The sequence below is a fragment of the Eumetopias jubatus genome, unplaced genomic scaffold (assembly GCF_037043125.1).
Source record: "Eumetopias jubatus isolate StellerSeaLion01/CBP00866 unplaced genomic scaffold, mEumJub1_p1.0 scaffold_8, whole genome shotgun sequence".
Lineage (NCBI taxonomy): Eukaryota > Metazoa > Chordata > Mammalia > Carnivora > Otariidae > Eumetopias > Eumetopias jubatus.
The window spans coordinates 49,782,072-49,808,438 of record NW_028274814.1 but is presented as its reverse complement, the minus strand read 5'-3'; the positions used below and the strand labels follow the sequence as shown (position 1 = coordinate 49,808,438).

Below are 26,367 nucleotides of genomic sequence, written 5' to 3'. Positions count from 1 at the left end.
CGGCCCGGCCGACCTCCGAGCGCCTCGCCGCGGGGCGGAGTCCGAAGCGCCAGCCAGCCGACCCGGCCTGTTTGCCCTCGCCGGCCTTGAAGCCCCGAGTCTGCAGGTGCGTTCGGAGCGCCGCAGCCGCACCATGCTGGGCGTGATCAAGAACTCGCTGTTCGGGAGCGTAGAGACGTGGCCTTGGCAGGTCCTCAGCAAAGGGGGCAAGGTAGGCCCGCAGGGCTGCCGAGGACCTGAAGCGGGGCCGCGCTCCACACACCGCACCCTGATCAGGGCTGGAGCGGGTTCTGACGGGCAGGTGGGACAGCGGTATGCCCCAGAATGTGCGTTTTAGCTTCTGCGGGAGGCGCGGCCCTCCAGTGCCCAGCACGTGAACTGGGAAGGAGGAAGTAAAAGGGAAGTACGGAGCAGCGGGCTGAGGGCTCTCCTGGGAGGAGGGGAGACAAAAGAGGAGAGAGATCGCTTTAAGAGAGGAGTCCCGGGGGCGCCTGGGTGGCTCAGTTGGTTAAGCGACTGCCTTCGGCTCGGGTCGTGATCCTGGAGTCTCCGGATCGAGTCCCGCATCGGGCTCCCTGCTCGGCGGGGAGTCTGCCTCTCCCTCTGACCCTCTTCCCTCTCGTGCTCTCTCTCATTCTCTCTCTCTCAAATAAATAAATAAAATCTTAAGAGAGAGAGAGAGAGAGAGAGAGGAGTCCCGGCGTGGCGATAGAACAGCGCCTGTTGAATGCATTAGTTCATCTAAACATCCTAAGCATACTGAGCATTTGTTTGCTGAGAGCCCTTCGGGTGCAAAAAGACCGAAAACGTGCTCGTCCTCAAAAAATTCCCAACTACTGGAGAAATGAGTATAAAAGAACAAGATCTGTGCTCCACAGAAGTAAACGTGCAAGGGAGGGACTGCAGGGGGAGAACCGATCCATTCTGCCAGGGGCTGATGAGGGGGACTTCCCGGAGGAAGTGTCTTTAGCTGGGTCTCTGAGATGTTAGGAGGGCACAGAAAAGGGAAGAGCAATGCTGCGCAAAGGCCCAGAGCCTTAAAATGGTATGCCGGCCAGTGGAACTCCCAGAGTTGGGTTCTAGAATACAGGATGGGTGAAGAGGGCATAACTACTGTATCCCCCCAAATTGACATCAGTGCTAACACAAGCAAATTGGACTGCCCCCTGAAAACAAAGAGTCTGCCACTAGATTATAGTCTCCTTGCAAGCAGGTACTTTGTGCCTTTTGTATACTCAGCTCCCTGCTCAGCACCTTATATGCTAAAGGACTGTGTTGTCTGGGGGCCGGTTTCTGGTACTTAGTGCGCTGATGGTCAGGCAAAAGCCCTCAACCAGACTCTACTAGTCTGGACTCTTCACGCAGCCATAACCAGAGGCCGGTCACTTCATCTGTCTGTCTCTGAGTTCCCTCAGCTGCACTTAGAATGACCAGATCAGGGGTGACATACTCAGATGTCTACAAGCTTCCAGGCAGGCCATGGAAATGAGTGAAGCTGGCAGTGTTAGACTCTAAGGCAAGGTGGGGACTGAGGCAAATGCGAGGGAGAGCTCAGGGCCCCCCCTACAAAGGGCAGTCATGTTGCTGTGCAGGGACATAAACCAGGGTTGCCAGATTTTTAAGGAAAACCAGAAATCCAGATTCTTCCTGTGAACTCTCCCAAGTTAAAATTAATGTATTCAACAAGTAATTATTTGTTGAGTGCCATCTGCATACCAGTTGCTCTTACAGGCAGTGGGGATAAAGCAATGGACAAAACCAACAAAAACTCCTGTCTTCATGGAGCTTACGCTTTAGTGGCTAATGCACAAGTAAACAGGTCAGATACATCGTTATCAGATGGTGATCAGGGCTGTGAAGAAAAACAAGAGGGAAGGCAGAAAGGAATAGGGAATTTGAGGAATGAGCCGTGGTTTTGAGTAGGGCAAATAATGTCAGTTTTACCTGTTGGCAACTGCCTACCAGTGTTCGTAAACTGCCGGCCACGGGATCTGTCTGTGCTGAGACTGTGCCTTTGTGAGGTGTGCACGCCAGTCTGTGGACTTGGCCCAGGAATGTCTAGGATGCTTTTTGGCCCTAACGCTTAAAGAATCCCCGTGTTACCAACAGCTCCCAGAGAGCTCTCCTTTCTGTAGTGGAATCCAGCTCCCTGGGTCTTTTTGGGTTAGTAGACAATTGCCAGTGCAGGGTCTGGGCTGTTCTGCGACCTGTCTGTTCTCAGATCCCCTCCCTCGCCCATTCCTGGGTCTCGGTCTGGAGTCTGGAGTGGAGGCTGATTCCAGTTGCCTACTTCCCAGGCTCCGATGTCAGACAACTCGCAGCAAGGTTCACCCAGAGAGAGGCGCTAGCGGGAGCAGAATGGGAAGAAGGTGTTTCTCCCTCTCTTTCTCTGAACTGTCAGGTCTCTGGCACCAAGAGTTTCTCTGTAGCTCCAGCTCTTTCTAGACAGGCCACCATGGTTCTAGCATCCAGCGAGTGATCCAGGTATCTAGAGAATCCTCCCTCTACCTCTCCTAGGGTGCTCACCAACCTCTGGGTTGCTTCCCTGTTCCCTGTTGGGCATCTCAGCTCTTCTGTTATCTATGAAATAAGTTTCTTGGAACGAGGTGCCTCTGTTCAAAATACTCTAGCAGTTTCTGTTTCCTGTTAGACCCTTAGTGATAACAGTGTCACCTGCCACTGATTCAGTGCCTCTAGGGATAAATACAGTTCCCTGATAAGCATCTTCCCTCAACATTCGATGGGAATATGGCGCCATATGAGATATTGCTACCAGGCTGACGCAGATCTTTTAACCTGAATGATCTCAGTTTCTGCAGCTGTAGAATGGGTATAAAAATATCTTTCTCATCTACTCCCAGACTAATTATAAATATTAAATTTTTAAAAAACATGAAACTGCTTTGTAAAGTCATGCACCCTACAAGTGTAGTAATATCATTATGTCAGAACTCATCTCAGCTCCGCTTTTGCTAGCTGTGTGGTCACAGGCAACTTACTTAACTTCTCTGAAGCTGATCACGAGAGGAAATAATAATTTGTGTCTTATAAGAATCTTTGGAAGTTTAAATGAGATAACCAGTTATAAGTTGTTCAACAAAATACCTAGCACTTGGTTGGGTATGGTAACAGTTAACTTCCCCTTAGTTTCACAGGTAATTTTGGGTAAGCTACTCAACCTCCTAACCAGTTTGAACCCTGAAATTCCTCAACTATAATATGAGAATGACAGTGCCTATGTGACAATTACTTAACTATTCAAAGATACTTATATGCCTTTTTTAAAAAATATACAAATTCAGGGGGTTATTATTTTGAAGACAGACTCTCCCTGAAATTATCTCTCTTGCCCCGGATAGCGTCTGGGTCAGGAACTGTTGTCCACTTTCTTGGGCCAAGATAGATGGCAGACAGCGGGCCCCGTGTAGCTCAGGTTCGGGTTCACCAGATGTTCAGGACTGATTGTGATGGGGAGGTCCATGCTGCTGCGGAACTTATCAGGCACCTTCCACGTTGCTTCGGGAAGGAGGGGGGCACACTGTGCTCTGTGTTGGATTAGGTGGGTCTTGTGAATGCTCAGAGCAGGACTGATATGAATAACTGACATCTTAATGGGATTTTTTTTCTAGGCTGTGCATGCTGTTAGGACGGGTTAGGACCCGACAGCCCAGGTTTGAATCCTGGCTTACCACTTGCCCACTGTAACTCCGGCAGGTTACTTAACCCCCTGAGCTCCAGTTTCACCTGAAAATAAAGATTAAAACACTCACTTCTTCACAGGATCATTGGAGGGATTACATGAACACATCCATGCAAAATATTTAGAATAATACCTGACACATAGAAAGTACTGAGTTAGGTTGGCTATTATTATTATTATTATTATTATTATTATTATTAATTTTCTTAGAATGAAAAAGCTGGCTTCCAGAATCAACATGTATACCCAGCCCAGCAGGTGGCAAAGAAAAAAACTGACCTTGTAAAGGACCTTGCAAATCCCATAGCAAGAGGCACTGTTGCAAAATCCCTGTCTGGGGGGGCGCCTGGGTGGCTCAGATGGTTAAGCGTCTGCCTTCGGATTTGAATTTGACCAGGGCTCCCAGGGAATGTTGAAAATTGGTGTTTGCGGCCATCGGCCAAATCCTCATCTGATTGGAAGCATAAGCTAGCTGGATCTGGGGCAAAGGTGGGCTGTTATTATGTCCCATGTGACAAGGACACACACTAAAGACACTAAATTTGAAGAATCAAACGTTAGCTGTGTTAACTTAGGTGCTTTTTTTTTTCCTGCGGAAATAGAACTCTATTTAAATTCTGCTCCCTAAAGGACTAGAGTAGTTTTGTAATATCCATTTCTCAAACCTAAATCTTCACAGTGATCCAGTGGTTCAAATGAGAGTTTATGGACATAGATGCTATCAAATCAGATGGGACCTGCTGTCATACCACCTTAAGACATTGTGAGTTTGCTTTCTTCCAGCATAGACATAGTTAGACTAATTGCTCATCTGTCTACCCAGCCATGTCTATTGGTATTCCTTGTTCTTAGAGTAGAACCGGGTTTTACTCCACAGCCTCCTTTTCCACAAATACTCCTAGTACCTACCATATGCAAGATGCTAAGAGATACAGTGGTAAACACAGACAGCCCCCGACCCCATGGGGCTTATGGTTGCAGATGGAGGTTAAACACATTATTATTCAGTTATAATTACAATAACTTCTGTTGTGAAAGTCCAAGGGGCTATAAAAAATATCATGGGAACTTGGTTTTTGTTTGTTTGGTTTTTTTTTTTTAATTTTATTTATTTATTTATTTGACAGAGAGAGACACAGTGAGAGAGGGAACACAAGCAGGGGGAGCGGGAGAGGGAGAAGCAGGCTTCCCGTGGAGCAGGGAGCCCGATGTGAGGCTCGATCCCAGGACCCTGGGATCATGACCTGAGCCGAAGGCAGATGCCTAACGACTGAGCCACCCACGCACTCATGGGAACTTGTTTTAAATGAGGATCCTCTTTGAGGATGTGACTTTTAGGTTGGGACTTTTGGGATTAGTAGGGGTCCATCAGGCAGGGACAGGAAAGAGATACTCCAGGCAGAAGAAGAGGCAGGTACAGAGGCCCTGAGGCAGGAATGACCATGGCATTGAATGAAATAGCAGAAGGCCAGTGAGGAAGTGCTCTGGGTGTGGCTGGCAAGGTAGGTAGAAGCTAGCTGGTGCCTGGACCATCTGGGAGAGGTTAAGAACTTGGTGAACGAGGGCTTTTAGGTAGGACATTAATTAACTTGTCAAATGATACAGAATGCTCTGTGTATGTTCCCTGGGCAATCTCAATTTCGTTCACAGCTTTAGTTACCCCTTTTGCTGATGACTCCCAAATTTATCTCCCCATGTCAGTCTCCTGCTGAGCTCCAGGCCCACATGTCCAGCTGCGCAATGGATAGTTTGCTCATCTGTAACAGGAGGCAGATGAACTGATAGATATGAAGGGGCCCTTCTAGCCTTAGTGTTCTCTGCCTTTGGGGTTCATAGGAAGGAGGGATCACTCAAGAAGAGGAGGTGGAGTTGAGCCTTACAGACTGGCAGAATTATGGGGTGCCTGGGTGGCCCAGTCTGTTAAGTGTCTGCCTTTGGCTCAGGGTCCTGGGATTGAGCCCCACATCGCATCGGCTCCCTGCTCAGCAGGGGGTCTGCTTCTCCCTCTCCCTCCACCCCTCCCCCCCCCCCCCCCCCCGCTCATGCTCTCTCTTGCTTGCTCTCTTTCAAATAAATCAGTAAAAGCTTTAAAAAAAAGATTGGTAGAATTATCATGGGGGCCTTGGCTCTCTGAATCAAACTAGATTCCTTTCTCGGCAGCCTTTCTTTCCTTGCTGTGGACCCTCTGCCTAGGGAAGAGGCTGAGAGCACAGATCACCTATACCATCCTCAGAACTCCTTTCTGCACCAGGACCCCTCCCACTCAAAATCCCACATTTGGATCACAAAGTCCTTTGAACTAATTTTGGGTAGATGAAACTGACTTGCACTCAGCTCACCCGCGGGGGAACGATGGTTACAAAATCCTCCCTATGGCAGCCTAGGAGTTTTTCAGGGGTCTGGCCCCAGCCAGAATCTCCAGCCCCTCTCTCCCCAGCCTTTGCTCTAGGCCCGGTGAAGCACTTGTATTCTTCACCTGCAGCATATTGTTCTTCCCCTTTGCTCTTGTACATCTATGGTGCCCGCTACCTGAAATCACCCTCCCTGAACTATCAGAACATTTACTACATCATACGATAATTTCATAATCTTTTCACCACCCCCACTAGACTGCCCTCCAAATCCATAGCACCTGTCAGAGGTTTTCAATAATATTTCCTCAATAAATCCATGCACAGTGACTGAATGTCCAGTTGGATGATCTATAAGCATCTCAAGGTCAGCCTGACCTAGCCAAGCACATCAACACACACCCTGCCCCCCAGAATAACCGAAGTAGGCCTCTTCTGTGTTCCCATGCTGCCCTGCCTCTCCTCTTAAATATATCATCGGATTATAACCCGGTTTCCTGGCCACTTCTATTAGACCACACCCCTCCTGATGTCAGAGACTGTCTTTCATCAGTATCTTAGCACCTGGTACAGTGCTCAGCACATAGTAGAAACTCCATTGTTGGTGGTTGAATGAATAAGAGAAGGAAAGAAAGAATGAAGGAAAGAGCCAACCAGCTCTTTTCTCCAGTGAGAGCTTGTCATTGGTTTCTCCATCTGTGAGAGAATAAGCCACATTCAATGACTTTAGATGCCCCTCTTCGGAGTTGGACACAGGCATACAAATGTCTATCAGAAAGAACTAACTCAGTAGCTAAAGGAAGATACTTAAAAGCGCTCGCATCATCCCCCATATAGTACAGAGTCCTGTAGTTAGCATTAGACTAGGGTTTGGAGTCTGGAATTCTGGTTCCAGCGTGACCACTTAGTAGCTGTGTGTTCCTGGGCAACTCAGTCCCTCTGGTTCTTCATTTCCTCTCTGGGAAAATTAGTTTGATTGGATGAACTTTAAAACCGTTTTCAGGCTGCAGTTCTGTGAGTCACAGAATTTTAAACTCAAGTGGCAAGACTCAATGGGACCTCAAATGAAGGGTGAGTCTAGTCTCTGCTCTGACAGAGCCAGAAAGAGCAAAACACTCCAGGTTTATGCAACATGGTTTGCTACTGAAGGCCCTTTGGAAATGTGACACTTTCCAAGGGGAGGACCTCACAGCCATCCTCGGAATTAGTAGCCACAGTGGACTTGATTTGTAGCCTCTTGATTCCCAGTTTGGTGCAATTTCCCCTGCCCCACGTGAAGGGAAGCTGATGAAACTGGCATTCAGAAACCTTTCGGATTTCCCGGGCCCCTTTCTCACTATTCTTTCATTTTGCATTACCAAAAAACAATAGGTATTTTTTTCATTCTAAACATAAAATTGTAATGTAAATGTACTTTTTCAGACTATACAGACCTCTTAGCTCCACAGTCCTACCCACCTCCAGAGAGTCATTCTGTCCCCTTGGGATTTGAAAAGCTTCAATCTAGGATGTCACAGGAAGGCCTATTTGCCCAGCCAGGGTGGCCAAGTCCTCTCTCATGTGTCTATTTTTCATAATCGTTAGTAAGCGAGGCAGCTCCTTAATCAATAAATAAACACCCATTGAGCGTCTAATTTATGATGCTCCATGGCATAGTTCTTGTCCGCAAAGACTTTATAGCAGATTTTTCAAACTGCACCGGTGTTCCGTTACCAGATAGCAAAATCAATATAGAGTACGTCTTTCTTCTTTTAGTAGAGTAGAATAAAATTCACTTGAGTAGAGTAGAAGTCAACAGGAAAGAAAGAAAAGGTTAGTATCAGAAAGCCTCCCCTCCATAAGGGTAAAGTATTATTTTGTGAAACTTTGTTTCAATCATGTGTATGTTCTTGATAAGGCATGATGTAAAAATGCATTTCTTGTTTTGGAGCGTGATTCTTTTTCAGGTTTGAAAAACACTGGCTTATAACATATGTTCAAGGAATACGAAATTATATCATATGAAATATCGAAGGACAAGGAAGAAGCGGGTGATGGAGGAGGAGGGCTGCGTGGGTCCATAAGGCAAGGGATAATGACCTAAGGACAGAGACTCCCACGGAGAGTGGTCATAACGGGCGACGGGGGGGGGCGGGGCGTCCTACCAGGGAGGAAGGCTTTGTGGGGGAGTGGCACTGGAGCTGAGCGTTCAGGGGGAGTGGGAGGTACGATTTAGCGAGATGAGTTGGAATGAGGAGTCAAGTCTGGGAGTACAAGTGAAGAGAACAACTCTGATTCTTTTTTTTTAATTTTGTGAAAATTGCCATGGGGATCTTTTATTTTTATTTTTTTAATTTAAAGTCAATTAATTAACATGTAGTGTATTATTAGTTTCAGAGGTAGAGTTCAGTGTTTCATCAGTTGCATACAACACCCAGTGCTCATTACATCACGTGCCCTCCTTAATGCCCGTCCCACAGTTACCCCATCCCCCCACCCCCTCCCCTCCAGCAACCCTCAGTTTGTTTTCTATAGTTAAGAGTCTCTTCTGGTTTGTCTCACTCTGATTGACTCTGATTCTTCTTGACCTGCAGCCCTGCTTCTAGAATGAGGCTAATCCTGGGGCCTTTGAGTTTGTGGCATTGTTGCTGGATCTCTTTCTTTCCACCTTTCCAATTTTCTTCTTCTCATTTTCCTGGCTCTCCTGTCATTCAGATGTTGGAGTTCCTGGCTTGATCCTCTGATTTCCTTTTCTGTTTTCTACATCCTTCCTTTTTACTTGACTTCCTAGAAGATTTCCTTCAGCTTTATCTTCTGACTTCTCCCCTGAATTTTTTATTTCTGTTATATTTTTAATTTCTAAGAGCTCTTTGATCTCTGAACATTGTATTTTTCTAGCATTCTGGGGATGTTCTGAGTGGCTTGGGATGCAATATTTTCTCTTATCTCTCTGAGAGTATTGATGATTTGAAGTTTTTCCTGCTGACTCCACATTTGTAAGAAAGCCCAGAATCTTCTTCTCATGGCCCTTCATACTCCTATTGTCTCTTCTACCCTGTCACCATGCCCAGGTTCGTTATGGAAAGTTCTTTAGCCGTTCTTATGACTGGGTCATTACCACTTATTCTAGAGTAATCACAGGTTGCCACTTTTAATCTCTTAAGCATGTATATTCTGTTTCTAGGAAGATGTCTCCTATGAGGAAAGGACCTGTGAGGGTGGGCGCTTTGCCACAGTGGAAGTGACAGACAAGCCTGTGGATGAGGGTCTACGGGAAGCAATGCCCAAAGTCATAAAGTACGTGGGAGGCACCAATGACAAGGGTGAGTATCCCCGAAGGGTGTGGCTCTGGTCTCAGAGGCAAGCTTGCTAGGTCTCATGTCATCAGGAGAAAATACAAGGAGGGGCCACAGAGCACCTGTCACCACCTGCTTCAGTAGCATGTGAACTTGGGCTGTGTGCACAAGGACACTCTAGGGGGACCACACCGACTTCATCCCAGCCTACCCCTCGCTGTGTGGTACCCCTGCTCCATATCACCGACGCATGCTTCTCTCCCAGGCATGAACATACACTCTGGGGGTTTTAACCCTGTAGTGCTTATAGTATCTTTGGATTGGTTGACTGAGTGAAGAAAGCCAAGTCACAGAGCCAGGCCAGCTTCAGACTTGAGACCTCTGCCTCCAGGCTGGACATCTCTGCCCAGTCCCCCGGTAGCTCAGAATCTGCAGAGCGCTGAGGCTCAGTGACTAATGAGTATGGCAGGTCCTCGGCTCTGTCCTGGCAAATGAAGGGTCTGAGAATTTTAGGGGGTCCCACTCTTAGACATGGCAGTCTGTGCTGGCTGTGCCCCCATTTTTCAAATGATGGGCCCAAAGTTTCAGTGTGCCTGCCAGTATGTAGACTGTATTTAAATATGAATTTAACTCTAAAGCTGTCTAATTTGGACTGCTCTTTAGAATCAGTGCCAACCCAAAATGGGTCAGAAAGCGAGGTGAAAAAAGAGATAGGATGTTTAGTTTGTAGGATATTTCTCAAGCTGATAATTTAGAAAGTCAGAAACTGGTTTTAACCTCAGTAACATTAGTAGCACCAAAGTAATCAGGCTTTGGATGATAAGGCAACCAGTAGGAGGTCAGGAAGAAATCTTTTCCTTCTTAATACTGTTGTAACTTTTTTTTTTAAAGAATATATGTATAAAAATGATAAAACTCAGGGTGCCTTGGTGGCTCAGTCGGTTGAGCATCCGACTCGGTTTCACCTCAGGTCGTGATTTCAGGGCGTTGAGATCAAGCCCCACGTCGGGCTCCATGCGCAGCACAGTCTGCTTCGGATTCTCTCTCTCTCTCCCTCTCCCTCTCCCTCTCCTTCTGCCCCTCCCCCCCAACAAATAAATAAATCTTTTTAAAAAATCTTTTTAAATGATTAAACATTAAAGAAAATCTTGAAAATAACAAAACAGCACCCCTGATCCATCTTTTTTAATACAATCATTGTTGTCTTCTGAATGTATTTCTTTAGGGCTTTTTAATAGGCCTTTAAAATGTAATCATAGTGTTTGTGCAATTGTATATCCTTCTGTTACTTATAGTTACTTATAACTATTTTCCACTATTGCTAAATAGTCTTCTTAAGCGTAATTATTGATAGCTACACTATACTGCACGATGTATAATGTGTCTAATTTACTTAGACATATTCCCTGTTTTGAACATTTATATGGCTCCCAATCTCTCACAGTTATAAATTTTGCTTCAGTGAATATCCTATTACCGATAGCCTTTCCCATATTTTGGATTACTTCCTTAAAATTTATATTTAAATAGACAGTAATTAGAGGGGCGTCTGGGTGGCTCAGTCATTAAGCATCTGCCTTCAGCTCAGGTCATGATCCCGGGGTCCTGGGATCGAGCCCCGCATCGGGCTCCCTGCTCAGTGGGAAGCCTGCTTCTCCCTCTCCCACTCCCCCTGCTTGTGTTCCCTCTCTCGTTGTCTCTCTCTGTCAAATAAATAAATAAAATCTTTTTTAAAAATTTAAAAAAAACTAATTAGATACTGAAATATTTACAGTCTTGTTATATATTACCAAGTAATTTTTTCCAAACGAGTTGAGTCACTATATTCTATTTCCAATATATACAAATAAGAGGTGTTTCGTATGTATCTGACTATATATTTTTAACACCTACAAGGTTTGTTAATCAATTTCAAGAACAAAACATACTGTCTTGGAGGAAGAATGAGACTAGCAGATCTTCCACAGTCCTGAGCAAGTTCTGTCTGTAATACCCACCTCACTCTGTGGGTTTTTCTGTTTTCAGGAATCGGAATGGGGATGACAGTTCCTGTTTCCTTTGCTGTGTTTCCCAGTGATGACGGCTCCCTACAGAAGAAATTAAAAGTCTGGTTCCGGATTCCAAACCAGTTTCAGAGCAATCCACCGGTTCCCACGGATGACAGCGTTAAGATCGAGGAGAGAGAAAGCATCACTGTCTATTCCCTGTAAGGAGATGATTCTTTAGGCATCCAAGGCTAACACCTGATCTCCATAACCACTCCTTGACCATCTGCAGTGAGCATTTGCATTACATTTATATTTTATTCCAGTTTTATTGGGATCTAATTAACCTATAACATTGTATTGACTTACAGTGTACAACATATAATGCTTTGATTATATAAATATTATGAAATGATCACAATAAGTTTAGTTAACATCCATCATAGTTACAATGTCTTTTTCTTGAGATGAGAACTTTAAAGATCTGCTTTCTTAATAACTTTCAAATATACATGACAGCATTATTAACTAGAGTCACCTTGCTTTGCATTACATTCCCAGGACTAATTTATCTTATAGATGGAAATCTGTACCTTTTGCCCACCTTCACCCGTTTCTCCCACTCCCTGCCCACATCCTGTCTCTGGCAACCACCAATCTCTTCTCTGTATCAATGAGTTCATTTTTTTTTTTAATTCCACATATAAGTGAGTGTGTATTTTCCTTTCTCTGTCAGGGTTATTTCACTTAGCATAATGTCCTTAAGGTCACCCACGTTGTCACAAATGGCAGATTTTCTTTCTTTTTTTATGGCTGCCTAATATTGCTTCATATTTACCACATTTTTATCCATTCATCTCTTGATGGACCCTGAGGTTGTTTCCATATCTTGACTGTTGGTGAATAATGCTGCAGGGAACATGGGAGTGCAGATAGCTCTTCAAGATAGTGATTTCATCCCTTTAAAGAATTTTTTAAAAAAAAGAAGATAGTGATTTCAATTCCCTTGGATATATACCCGGAAATGGAATTGCTGGATCATAGGGTAGTTCTACCTTTAATTTTTTGACAAACCTCCATACTGTTTTCCGCAGTGACTGCCCCAATTCCCATTCCCGCCCACAGTACATGAGGGTTCCCTTTGCTCCGTAGCCTTGCTAATACTTATTTCTTGTCTTTTTGATACTAGCCATTCTAATGGGTGTGAAGTGATATCTCATTGGGGCTTTGATTGGTATTTCACTAACGACGAGTGATGTTGAGCATCTTTTCATGTACCTACTGGCCATGTGTATGTCTTCTTTGGAAAAATGTCTATTCAGATCCTCTGCCCATTTTTTAATCAGAATGTTTGGCTTTTTTGCTATTGAGTTGTAGGAGTTCTTTATATATTTTGGCTTTTAACTCCTTATCAGATATGTGATTTGCAAATATTTTCTCCCATTGAGTAGGATGCCTTTTCATTATGTTGATGGTTTCCTTTGCTGTACAGAAGCTTTTTGGTTTGATATAATCCCATTTTTTTATTTTTGCTTTTGTCGCCAAAGACAAAAAATTGTTGCCACGACTGATGCCAAGGAGCTTACTCCTTATGTTTTCTTCTCGGAATCTTATGGTTTCAGGTCTTATGATCAAGTCTTTAATCTATTTTGCATTGTTCTTTGTATATAGTGTAAGATAGAAGTCCAATTTCAATCTTTTGCCTGTTGCTGTCCAATTTTCCAGACACTGTTTATTGAAGAGACTGTTCTTGGCTTCTTTGTTGTAAGTTGGTTGACCATACATGCATGAGTTTGTTTCTGAGCTCTCTGTTCTGTTTCATTGACCTATATATCTGTTTTTATGCCAATGCCATACTGTCTTGATTACAATAACTTTGTAATATAGTTTGACATCAGGAAATAGGCTTCAGCTTTATTTTTTCTCAAGATTGCTTTGGCTATTTGGGGTCTTTTGTAGTTCCATATAAATGTTAGGTTTGGTTTTCTATTTCTGTGAAAAATTCCATTGGAATTTTGATGGAGATTGCATTGAATCTGTAGATTGCTTTTGGTAGTATGTACATCTTAACAATATTAATTCTTCCAATCCATGAGCATGGAATATCTTTTTCATTTATTTGTGTCTTCTTTAATCTTCTTCATTAATGTCTTATAGTTTTCAGTGTACAGATCTTTTGCCTCCTTGGTTAAATTTATTCCTTGGTATTTTATTCTTTTTGATACAAATAGGTTTATTTTATTTATTTCTTTGTATTATTGATGAATTAAGTTACATACTGAGTCCTGACAATTTCTCATTTCATTTTCTTCAGTTTACAGCACACAAACATTTGCATTATGTCTGAATAAATACTTTGCCAGTTGCCAAATTGATGTGGATAGACTATCCCCACAGCTTAAACTGAACATCTACATTAGCCACAGTAGGGTTCTGGGAGACTCAGGGAATATGAAGTCAAGCTGTTGTTTGGGGTCATGAATACATAAATGAGTATATGAATATATATAGGACTTGGGGGCCCTCCTTTTTACCCCATGCTCCCCTTGAATGCCAAAAGGGCAGGGAGTATTTGCCAGAACTGGACTGCCCAGCCCCTCAGTTGCTCAGTGTCCACGGTCCTTTGAGCAGAGCACACAGGCATCCTATATCCATTCTTATCCTGTTTCCAGAGACCCATTTGGGGTTGTGTTCCTTTTGACTATAGAGCATTAACAGGTGCAGATGGTTGCATGGTTTTATTCTTTGGGCCCCAGCCTCCCTTCAGAAACCAAGTCTCTTGTAGAGAATCAGTGACTCCCCATTTGTTAAAACCCTACTTTGTGACAAGCACTGAACCATGTACAGTCACAGACCAGGATCTTTTCAAGTATTAACTATAGGTGTGGTTTTGGTTCTACTCTAGAACAACCTGAAGAAAAATAAATACACAAATAATCTTGTACTGAACAGTTTTTGTCCGCTCCCAGGCGCCTCCCAACCTACTTATTTGGCTGCCTTGCCCCAACACTGCTACCTGAGGGTGTGGCTTTTTCTGGAGCTAACACTAATGCTGGGAACGTGAGCTGGGCTGCTCTGGGCAGTCGTAGGCCGGGTGACGCACGCCCCCCAGAGGACAGTGAGTGTACTGCAGCCAGCCGGGCCGCGGCCCTCGAACCTCCGGCTCCTCTGCGCCACTCATCATTCAGACCTCCCAGCCTTCACTACAGAGGCTGCAAAACTCTAGGTAAAGAATATCTTTCCCAAGGGCAGGGACTAGGGTGGGGAAGCGAGGTGGCTGTAGTACAAAATTTAAGGAGGCACCCACTTTCACAATTGTCCAAGTGCAGGATTGGCACTGAGAGTGAGTGCCTCCTTAAATCTTGGGTGCCGTGTCTCCACTGTCTCACCCGCATTCCTTCTCCCTCTTCCCCATGTGTCTTGGGAGGCAGCCTGGGGCACTCTAGTGAACAAGTCTATTTTAGTTTGAATCCCACTCAGCCTCGCTAAGACAAGTTTCCCCATCTGTTAAGTGCCTATAGCAACCTACCTCATAGGACTTCTACTAAAGAGTATCTTTCAGTAGTTACTAAGATGCTTCTGTTTTTACAGATGACTTAATGTGTGTGACCTGTGGGAGGTTTCAGTAATTATTTTTTCCCTTCGCCCCTTTTGATTTCATAAGGAATGAGGTCGACGTGATTAAATCAGTTCACGTAAGCCTCCAAGCAGATGGGGCTATTGTTTTAGCAGAGCCAGGGTAATGAGCAGGTCTGATGGTTTTCTTTGGTCCTTAACTTTTTAGTATGGAAATTCTCAAACTTATAAAAAGATAGAATAAGATAATGAGAGGCGCCTGGATGGCTCAGTCGTTAAGCGTCTGCCTTCGGCTCAGGTCATGATCCTGGGGTCCTGGGATCGAGCCCCGCATCGGGCTCCCTGCTCAGCGGGAAGCCTGCTTCTCCCTCTCCCACTCCCCCTGCTTGTGCTCTCTCTCTCTCTCTCTGACAAATAATTTAAAAAAAAGAATAAGATAACGAGACCCTATGGAACCCATCACTCACCTTCAATGATAATTACACTCAAGGCCAGACCCTGTGTCATGTGTACCCTCACAGCTGCCACCCAGCCCCTCCACTGGGTTATTCTGAGGCGAATTCCAGACATTATATTTTCATCCATAAATACTTCAGTGTGACTACTAAAGACTTTTTAAAAATACAATCCTAATGTCTTATTACTCCTAACATTTTTTCAGCGTGTCATTAATGTTATAATAATAAAAAATGTCCAGTGTTCAGATTTCCCCCACTACTCTGATCATTTGTTTTTAAAGTTTGTTTGAACCTGGATCCAAATAAAATCCATCCATGGCCATTGGCTGGTACACCTTTTAAGCTTTTACTAATCTGTAGCTTTTCTCTCTACCACACCTTTCTATTTTTCCGGGCTGCTTATGGATCATTTGTCCTACTGTTTCCCATAGTCTGAATTTTGTAGACTGCCTTTCCACGGCGTTTTAACATGTCCTCTGCCTCCGGCATTGCCTGTAAGTTAGCAGTTAGAACCAAAGGCACGGGCAGCTTCAGGTTGGCACCTTCGGCCAGGATGTTTCATTGGTGATGTTGTATACTGCCATGGGCGGCTCATCCCGTTTGCTTGCCTCTGTTTTTGTGATGTCAGTAACTGTAGATCACCTTACCTAGATGCCTTGCTTCATTTGAGTTTGTAAAATGATCATGTCCTCCATTTTTCCTTCACTTATTAGCTGGCATACTTTGATAAAGAGAAACCTCCTCTCGTCTGCTATTTGGTTTCCCTGAGAGGGAGTCACAGAAAAAAAGAAAGGCAAGATACCTTCTCGTTAGCTTGTTGCCTTCTCTTGCCTGTTTTCAGAAGAATGACTTCATTCCTGAACATGCTCTGCAGGGAAGGTGGCGTTGGTCTCTGTTTTTCTGAGGCTCAGTATAAACATACGAATTTAAACATAACTGATGTGTTTCAGTTCTGTGCAGTTGTTCTTACTGATGCTCACATTGTCCTATCTTTGGCCAGTGGGAGCCTCTTCAAATTGGTTTCCTAGTCCTTTTGATAGGACTCTAGTACTCTATGGTAGCTTCCTTGCTGTCTGGTGTGACATGATGTTCTAAGCACATCTTGGCATTTCTTGCCCTAGAGCTGGAATTAGCCATTTCTCCAAGGAAGCCTAGTTCCTTACGGTGGGACAGGGTATCTCTTTAAAAGGTACTATTAAAGTCAGGTCTGTGGAAGTTTCCTATTAATTCTCTAAAACCTAAACAGATGGATGTGATAAATACACTGTCTAGCATGGCTCTGTGAGTGTTTTTTTAAACCTAACCCATGGTCTTAAATTAGCATGTGTTATTCCTCAGCTAGCCACTTGGTGTCACTGCACAGTCAAATGTGCATTTAAGAGTCCCTTACTGTGGAAGGCAGAGTGAATGAGGTAGTAGAAGGCAAAAGTACCATTTCGTATACACATAAGTGTATTTGCATTAGATGGCAAAATTAATTCTAAAATGAAAGGCTTGCCTCCTTAATTCAGGCTTCCTTTTGTATGACCTCATGGAGAGATGTTCAAAAGGGATGATGCGTCTATTAGTGGTATGTATTACCAGTCAATGGATAGAAGGCTAGGAAGGAATAACACTATCAGAATCCTCTTAGTAGTCACAAGAGGCAATGGAAGTATCCTCACACTTGTATGCGTGGCCATATTCTAGGTCCCTCTGTGTTCCCTAAAGGCCACTTAGGTTACAGCTCAGCCTCCTTAGGGCACTGCGAGAGTGCCCTGGGTTCAACAGAGACCAGGGGCAGGAGAGGGTGATGGTTTTAGCAAAATGTCTGGCCAAAAGGAAAGAGTTGGAAACAGGGAGTTTGTTGTCGGGGTAACCTATGATCCAATCCTAGCTCTCCTGCTCAATGGCCGTGGGACCTTGGGCTTTCTGAGCTTCAGTTTTCTCATCTATAGAACAGAATGTATGACACACTGTTGTTAGGGTCCCGCGAAGCGTGCGTGTGATACAACTGTCAGCCACAGGGAGCCTAGGGATGCCGCTGTTGTTGTCCCCTCTAAATGCCCAGGCCCTAACTGAGGCCGCTGGCGGCTTGGGAAGCTCAACCTAGAGAAGGAGAACTTTGGAAAGAACTGCTAAGCCTCTAGGGTGTTCCATATAGGAGAGCTATAGACCAGTGTTAGCCAAGTTCCTAGATAATTCCAGCGCCCATCTGTAATCACAGGAGGCTCTGGCCACGGGGGACATAATACTGTTTTGCCTCCTTGGTCTGCTCAATGCCTAAACTCCGTCATTTTGATTTCAAGGAGCCTCACCTGGCCATTCTATCAAAAATAGCACCCCTTCCTTTTCTATCCTCTTACCCTGCTTGATTTTTCTTCACCTCACTTACTCTCATCTGCATTATATACCTATTTGTTCATGTGTTTGTGGTTGTCTCCCTCACTCGCATATTCTTGAGGGTAGGGCCTTGGGTTATCCTCTAGTAAGTGCTCAGTTAAAAGTTAGGGAGTAAATAAGCGAGTGAAAGTCTTGGTCCTTGCCTTCTCTGCACTTCTCTTTTTCTTTTTTTTTCTCTTTTTTCTTTTTTTTTTTTGCTCTCCTCCCTAAAGATCATGGTCCCCACCCATAGTTTCAACTGTCACCCTTCCATCCATAAATCTCCAACCTGACCATCTCTCCCCCTCCCTTGAATGCCTTAGCATTCACCAGACTCAACATGATGACCAAGATGAGGCCATTTACACATTTATTCATTCATTCAAGAAACCATGTATTCATTATTCACTTATTCTGTGCCAAGAATTATTTTCAGTGCTCAAAATAAAGCAGGGAACAAGCAAAATGTCCACTCTTTGAAGCAGGAAAAACATCCTAGTGGGGAAAATAGATGAGAAACAAATGTCTTTGGTATGTCAGGCCTGTGTTATTCATTTATTTTTTTAAAGATTTTATTTATTTAGGGACACCTGGGTGGCTCAGTCGTTAAGCATCCACCTTTGGCTCAGGTCATGATCCCGGGGTCCTGGGATCAAGCCCCACATCAGGGCTCCCTGCCCGGTGGGAAGCCTGCTTCTCCCTCTCCCACTCCCTCTGCTTGTGTTCCCTCTCTCACTGTCTGTCTCTGTCAAAAAATAAATAAAATCTTTTTGTCAGAGAGAGAGCACAAGCAGGGGGAGTGGGAGAGGGAGAAGCAGGCTTCCCGCCCAGCAGGGCGCCCGATGCCGGGCTCGATCCCAGGACCCCGGGGTCATGACCTGAGCCAAAGTCAGACGCTTAATGACTGAGCCACCCAGGCGCCCCAGGCCTGTGCTACTTCAGAGATGAGGAGTGGTCTTTGCGGATGAAAATTATAGGGAAGCACATTTCTTACTGAAAAGCCTTCTGGCATAAAGTATCTACCAGTAAGATGGACAGGTAACAGGATGATGAACACTTGCCTCGGAGGAATTCAAGCATCATCTGCCCAGATGTGCAGCAGTTAAGCTGTGTAATGTGTGTGCTCAGTGGCAAGCTTGGTTTCATTTGGCACGTGTCTCTCGAGTACCTCTGACATCGAAGCCACCTCACTTCTGAGAGCCCTGCCAGTGACAAGATTCTGAATCTAAAACCTAGTTAATCACCATGTCCCCCCACAACCGGTCAGGTATCCCCCAGTCCTTTACAAACAGGTTCTTGGAAGAGGCTTCAATCACCATTTCTGGGTGGATGAGCCCGAGTCAACATGGCTGGCACTGTCATGTCTCCCAAGCACCAGCGCCCCCTGACCCCCCGGGAAGCGTCTCCACCTAAGCCTCCCCAAGGTCTCCCAAATCAATACATCAGAAATGGAACTCAGCTTTCCTCCCCAGAACTATTGCTGTGTCCTCCTGATTCTTCGTGGTTCTTCCACCTCTGCCCCTTGCAAGGTGTCCTTTCATCACCACCAGCCCTAGAGCACGGGACCCATGCCTCTCAACTTTGCCCGTGGGCCTCAGGCACACGTTAGGGTTGGGCCCAAAGTCTAGGCTGGTAATAAAATGAGACGGGGAGTGGGTAGACTTTGGGTTGGGTCCCCAAATGTTTAGCCAAGCAGCGAAGCCTAGTAAAAATGCTTCATCATGGCATCTAATCCACAACACACCCCGCTCCGTGTCCACTTGATCTCAGGGCATGCCCCCCCAAACATGTCCACGTGCAGCATCCACTTCCACTCGCCCGGCTCCTCCTACAGCCCTTCTCCAGCTTTTCCTTAGTGGAAGCCGTGTGAGGCCAGGCATTTTTGTCACATTATTCATTGCTGACGTCAAGAAGAGATGCTCAATAAACAACGGCTTAATATCGGGTCTTCTATAATGCCTTCCCTTCATGTTCTAAGTCAGAACCAATCATTCCCTATTCCCCGCCCCTGGAACATTCCATCTGTACCTTCTACCTTCATTCTAGTGCTTCCTTCTGCTCTATATAATCTTTATGTGTGTTGCTGGCCTGACCACTACAGTTAGACCTCACAAGGGTAGAAAGACGTCTTTATCATCTTTACAGCTCTGTGGTGTCTCGCTTGGGTTGTGTGCCTCGTCATGCTCAGCTCAGTAAGCATGGTTCAGTCTGACTCAATGAAAGGCCTTCTGGGGTGAAGCCTCTTTCCTGTTGACATGCAATTATCAGCTCCTAGTCTTACACTTCTTTTGCCTAGCACAGAGCTACATGCATAGCAGACCCTCCCCAAATTTGTGTTGACTTGCTGCTTGTTAAAGGCTCAGACCATCCATTTCTCCATCTATCCCACTGCATGCCTCAACCATTATGATTTCTTGCCTCCTGGGACCAAAGCCTCCATCTGTTAGCCTGCCTCATCTCAGCCCCACAAACCTCTTCCAGACCTTTGTAGTCAGCTCCTTTTGTGTTTTTGGAATCCAAGGGGAGGGCGGGTGTGTGTCGTTCCTCGGTTCCCATAGTAACCAAAGTCTTTGTTCCAAATACTAAACTCTGACGTGGGGGGAGATAAAATACAGTGCCCTGGAGGAGAGCTTCTTTGAAGATGGAGATGGAGACTTGTTAATAGGCTTACAAAAATAATGTGTAGACTTCATGTTTGTGTCCTTTGAGGAGCTCAAAGTGCTTTACGAGAATTCTTGAAGTCACACTCTAACATGCTTGTGAACGCGGAGACTGTGGGCACTGTGTTGCCCTCCACATACAGCTTGGAAGCTGAGGCAGGGAGGAACAGGGTGGCTTATCCCCGAACGAGCTGAGGAGCCAGCACTAGGCCTCCGTTGTGTATAGTAGGGTCATGTGCCTGGTAGGGTTTGGTTTTCTGGCTCGTTTGTGCAGTTCTGTGCTTGGGTGAGGGTGCATTGGTTAGACCGACCGTGAGGAGAACACATGGATCTGCTGTTTCCTAGCCCATTCGCTTTGCTTGTTTTCTAGTAGAAAGTTCCATGGTGAAGCAAGAGGGAAATTTTTATCTTCATTATCAGCATCTCAGTCAGCCTGGGAATAAATATTTTTAAATTGTTTTTGTTTTTTTAGTGAATTTAAGAATCCCCAGACGATGACATTCTCCATATCACTTGCTGGTCTCTGTATTTCTCAGACAACTCCTTCTCCAGTGGCCCTTTCCAAGGCCACTTCTTCCACCCACCACCTGCGGACTAGGATTCCGAAGAGCAAACTGCTGACCCTCTGTCTGCTCACCATCTAGGCCTCGTCTCCCTCCTTACCATGATTATAGCTAGTACCTACTCACTGAAGACTCCCTGGATCTGTCGCTAGACCCACCTCCTTCCCAAATCAGGATCTCTGGCTCCAGTTCTTCGCCAGGTCTGAGGAGATTTGCACAGTGCCTGACACACACTTAGGTACACAACAGTTGTTGCATGAATGTATTTCACAGACGCACCTTCATATCAACATGGCCCCCAAACCATATTATTAACCATCCCCACTCCTCCTTTTCTTCACCCTAGCATCCCTAGCATCCCTAGCAGCAGTTTCTATCCAGAGACTTCACTGGAAATCCTGGAGAATCCTCGACTCCCCCTCTCCCTGCCCTCCCCTCGCATCAGTCACCTCTCAAGTTTACCTTTGTCCAGAGGCCTTTGCCATCTCACACGTGGCCGTTCCTGGCCTCCAGCGATTCCATCTCTTTCCCTCCACCGCCGCTAGAAGGATTTCTCCAAAACACAACCTGATCACGTCAGCCCCTTACTTTCAAAGCCTTCGTAAGTCCACCTTTGCATCTAAGATCAGGTTCAAAGTCGTTGGCATGGCATTCATGGCCCTTCCCAGTTGTGGCTCCAGTCAATCCAGTCTCCTTGTTTGAATTCCCACCACTGTCCCCTTAGTGTGTGCTTCAGGTTTCATTATATGAGTGAGTGAATGTGGAGGCAAACAGTCTTAAGTGCAATCATTTTTAGGTCTATCGACCCGAAGACCTGAAGACACTAACTTTTATTGTTTACCCCAGAATTGTTGATTTAGCCAAGGGATTGAACATATGTCAGGTACTGTGTTAGGTGCTCAGGCTACACCCCAGTGCACAAAAAGTGACAAAGATCCCTGCCTTCATGGGGCCTATATTCTACTGGGAAATTCAAACCATAAACAATGAACACAATTAGTGAATTATATAGTATGTTAGAAGGTCATAAGTGCTGAGAAGAAAGAAAGAAAGAAAGAGAGAGAGAGAGAGAGAGAGAGAGAGAGAGAGAGAAAGAAAGAAAGAAAGAAAGAAAGAAAGAAAGAAAGAAAGAAAGAAAGAAAGAAAAAGAAAGAAAGAAAAAGAAAGAAAAGAAAGAAAGAAAGAAAGAAAGAAAGAAAGAAAGAAAGAAAGAAAGAGAAAGAAAGAAAGGGAGGGAGGAAGGGGAAGAGAGTGAGAAAGAAAAGAAAGAGCAAGGAGAAAAAAGGAAAAAGAATGGGAAGGGGGAGTGGGGTTAAAGACTCAATAGGGTTTTGAGAGAAGGCCCAGTCGAGAAGATGAGATTGTTCATCGAGCCAGCTCTTCATTGCTAGGCTCTCTTCCTGGGTTCCTGAAATTACTTGAGATCCCTGTCATGCCCCTCACCCCAGGAGGCAGGGAACTGGATGGCTGTTCTGAGCAATTGCAAAGCAACAGTAATAGCTCCTGTTTGTTGTGGGCCTACTCGTGAGCCGGCACTGTGCTGAGCAATCCGCCATCTTGTCTCCCTTCATCTTCACAATAGCCTTCGAAGATGGATACAATCAGCCCTATTTAACAGTTGAAGGACCTGAAGGTTAGAAGAGTTAAAGCATTTGCCCAAGACCATGAGCTAGAAAGGGGCCGAGGTAGGATTGAGCACACAACTAGCCCTTTTGCCACTGACTGATGAGTGAAGGTATTTGAGGACCACTCTTTCTTCGGATGTTTGTAAAACCCAGTAGCCTAAAGAGCCAACATGGCTCATTTTCAGGGATAATAATCGAGTGTCACAGCATGAGTGCGGGATGCAGGGGGCACACAACACCTGCTCCTACATTCAACATCTGATTCGTCTCAGGCAAGTGGTTCTCAACCTATAGACGTTGTTTGAAAGTAATTCCATTGTCTTGCTGGCTTTTATTGCCCGAACAGTCTTTATCCTTAATGTCCATCCTCGGTCTACTAATCCAGTTTCCTCTCATTCGAGCCTCAGTGAAGCTAGAGTTCAACTTTCCTCATCTGCCTTATGATCTTTCTTCAATATCCTTGAACCAAGCCTCTTCTATTCCAAATTGGTCTTGGCTCTGTCTGTGTACTGTAGTGATTGTCTAGACGTTGGAAGAACCAATCCCTTAAAGATGAAATCCTGGGTGTTTTTACATCAATAACCCTGTAATCAACATGCTGAATGCTTGTCGAGCATGACTAACCACTTATAAAAGACCAAAGCGTGACTCAGAGAACCCCACCAAAAATAATGCATTTGGCCTAATCTTGGCCTGGTGCAGATTCAGACTTTTGAGTCATAAAGCTCATTAGAAATGGGGACATATTTGACTCTAATAAAGATTTTAGTGCAACTCAGATTTAGAGTGGTATATTTAGGGTAGGCCACAGGATGAATTTTGGAGCGTAGGCAGATGACGTAAGGAGGGAAATAATCATCTTGAAAAGGCAAGCTTTATTCCTTCTCTGTCCCCACTTTCTGCCATTAAGAGAAAAGCCTGATTTAGGAAAGTCTTTTTACTTACTAGAAAAAGAAGGCTTTCATGATCTGTGCAAGAGAAGGGATTTATTAGAAGTGATTTCTTTATTTGGGACATGCTTAAAGCTTGCCAGGGGGCCTCCCAAGACTTCCTTGGGTCCTTGCCTTTGGTCACTCTGTGTTTTTAACAAAGCTGCTACTTGTCACTCATCAGTGAGTGTGATGTGCTCACTCATCAGAAAGGATCTGCTGGGGGAGAAGCATTAGCTGCAGCTCTAAGCTATAACTAAAGCCCCCGCATCTTCCTCCTTCCCCAGCTGGAGACAGAGGGTCCTGGAGGAGGAGATGCCAAGGCAGGAGAGCTAGAGAGAAGGGCGAAGGCACGGCCTAGGGGAAGGGTAGCCTACCATCACTCGGGAACATTTCAGGAAGGAGAAGGAAGCTCACACTTAGTACTTGACTGCCATATTTCAGGCTCTGCATTAGAGTTTTTCACATCCATTATTGTATTTAATGTTCATCACAACCTTGGAGGAAAAATACAGCACATCCCAGGTGCACAAACGAGGATCTGAGGCTCGGGGTGGGGGGTCAAATCCACCCATCAAGGGAGTGGCAGATGTGCCGTCTTACTGCTCTAGCATGCTTGTCATAGTGAGAGTAGCAAGTGACTTCCTTTTTTAAAGATTCCCAGCTCTCAATAAAATCTTAAAAAAAAAAAGAAAAGAAAAGGCACCTGGGTGGCTCAGTCAGTTAAGCGTCTGCCTTCGGCTCAGCTCATGATCCCAGGGTGCTGGGATCGAGCCCCACATCAGACTCCCTGCTCAGCAAGGAGCCTGCATCTCTGCTCTCCCTCTGCCTGTAACCCCTCCCCCTCTGTCAAATAAATAAATACAATCTTAAAAAAATCATAAAAATAAATAATAAAAAATAAAAAAGACTCCCCCCTCTCTTGGAGATCACGTCTTCCCTTAACCAGCCCCTTACTCTCTTCTGTCTCAGGCAGTTTGGTGGGTATGCGAAGGAAGCCGACTATGTAGTTCATGCCACGCAGCTGCGTACTGCCTTGGAGGGCACGGCCACCTGCCGGAGTGACGTCTACTTCTGCACTGGCTATGACCCTCCCATGAAGCCCTACGGACGTCGCAATGAGGTCTGGCTGGTGAAAGCATGAGTAATTCGCTGCACTACAACTCCCCGGATATCTGTTTCTGTGTCTGCTTCCTGAGAGGAGAAGGGAGCACAGCTTCCAACTGTGTCTCCAGCTCCACCAACTTCCCTTCAAAGCCGTGTGCTGCCAGTTTTATGAAATACGCATATTCCGTCTATGCTCTCTCTCCTGGTAGGGGCTCAGACAGCCAAGATAGACAGCATCCTTCGAACTGACTTAGAAAGTTCTGTGGTAGATGAGAAAAAAATCCAGCAACATTTTCCCAGCTATCTGGGTCACTCAAAACTGATCCTTAAAAATGATTGAACCTGTATTTTTGTGGTGGAGGAAAAAATGTGATTTGTGCATGATCTTTCATCTGTGATTCTTGCAAGACCTTTGTCTGAAAAGAAACTGAAAATAAAGATCTTTGACTTAAACAGCTGAGACAAATCCAGAGTATAGTTATTTCCAAGACTGTACAGTCTTAAAAATAATATCGTTATAAGTACTAATGGTGATGTTTACTGTGACAGGAATCCCATATTTAGTTCCAGAGTCCTTCAGAATATAAAACCAAAGATCCCGGGGTGGAAGGATATGGACCAGATGCTTGAACATCCCCACATCACAGACATTTACCGCAACCAAGTTGTAGGGATTCTACGATCGGAAGTTGAGGATCCTGTTTGCAGTTGTGGTCCACGAAGGGTTCCAGGAGGGACAAAAGTAAACCAAGGGGAAAAATCATCACATTCTGATAGACGTCCCTGGAGGCAGGAAATCCACTTGCAGGATTTATTCGTGGGGATAAGGTGAGGTGAAAAAAAGCTGAGGTCCAGTTTCATGAGCTGAAGAAGAACATGCTGTTTGACCTGCAGAGAAGGAAAGGGACCCCCCAAGGCTGTGAGGGGCAGGTGGGAAGGTAGCTGAGCTGGAACAGAATGTGTGGGTAAGCAAGAGGACAGAAGAGCCAGGCAGGTTACAGGGCACGTGGAGAGTATGCTGATCCTCCCGGGTGCACCAAGGCCCTGCCCTGTCAACAGCCTCCCCCCTTTCCCGCCACCCTACTCCCACCCCCGGGACCACTGGACAGGTTTTCTGGGAGAAACCCACCTTGGCACCCATCAGAAAGTTACTACATAAGCAGTGAGGAAAGAAACAAAAATGAGCTTAAATCCTCATGAGGAAGGGTTCTCGCTGGACGTAAAATGGGATTTGCTAAGGAAAGGGGTGAGAGCTATGCCGTCACCTTTCGTGGCAGCCGTTCAGAATAGGGATCTCTTCTGAGGGCCGGGCCGGGCCCCTCTCCGAGGATCAGTGGGAAAGTACACTGGCCACTGAGTCCTGACCACCTGTCAGACCCCATGCTGGGTCCCTTACATCCTCCCCCATACCCCACATACACCCCCTGTGAGGGAGGTACTGTTGTGACCCTCACACACGGCTGAGGGCCCCCAGGCTCACACAATGAGCTCAGGATCAAGACAAAAGTGCAACCACGGGGGCCTTAGGTCATGTCAAAGAGTTTGAACTTTATGAAAAGTAAGTGAATGACTTTGAGCAGGAACGTGATACCATCGTGTTTTAAAGGGGAAATTCTGTCCTTGGTGTGGTAAACAGATTAGAAGGGAGTGCACCTGGCGGCAGGAAGACTAGGCACAAAACTCTAAGATGATGGAGGCCTATAAGCTAGGATGGTGGCCTGGGGGTGGGGAGAAGGGGACAGTTTGAGGGAAACAGGATCGACAGGACTTGAAGCAG

The 26,367-nt window shown here is 45.4% G+C and overlaps 1 protein-coding gene across 1 annotated transcript; it reads left to right on the top strand.

The window, feature by feature from the left end:
- Positions 1-25,043, top strand: HEBP1 (heme binding protein 1). The gene is made up of 4 exons (XM_028119821.2): positions 1-211; positions 9,215-9,353; positions 11,352-11,532; positions 24,456-25,043. Exons 1-4 carry the CDS (start codon positions 134-136, stop codon positions 24,625-24,627), a joined length of 570 nt encoding a protein of 189 aa, XP_027975622.2. The 5' UTR covers positions 1-133; the 3' UTR covers positions 24,628-25,043.
- The last annotated feature ends 1,324 nt before the right edge of the window (positions 25,044-26,367 follow it).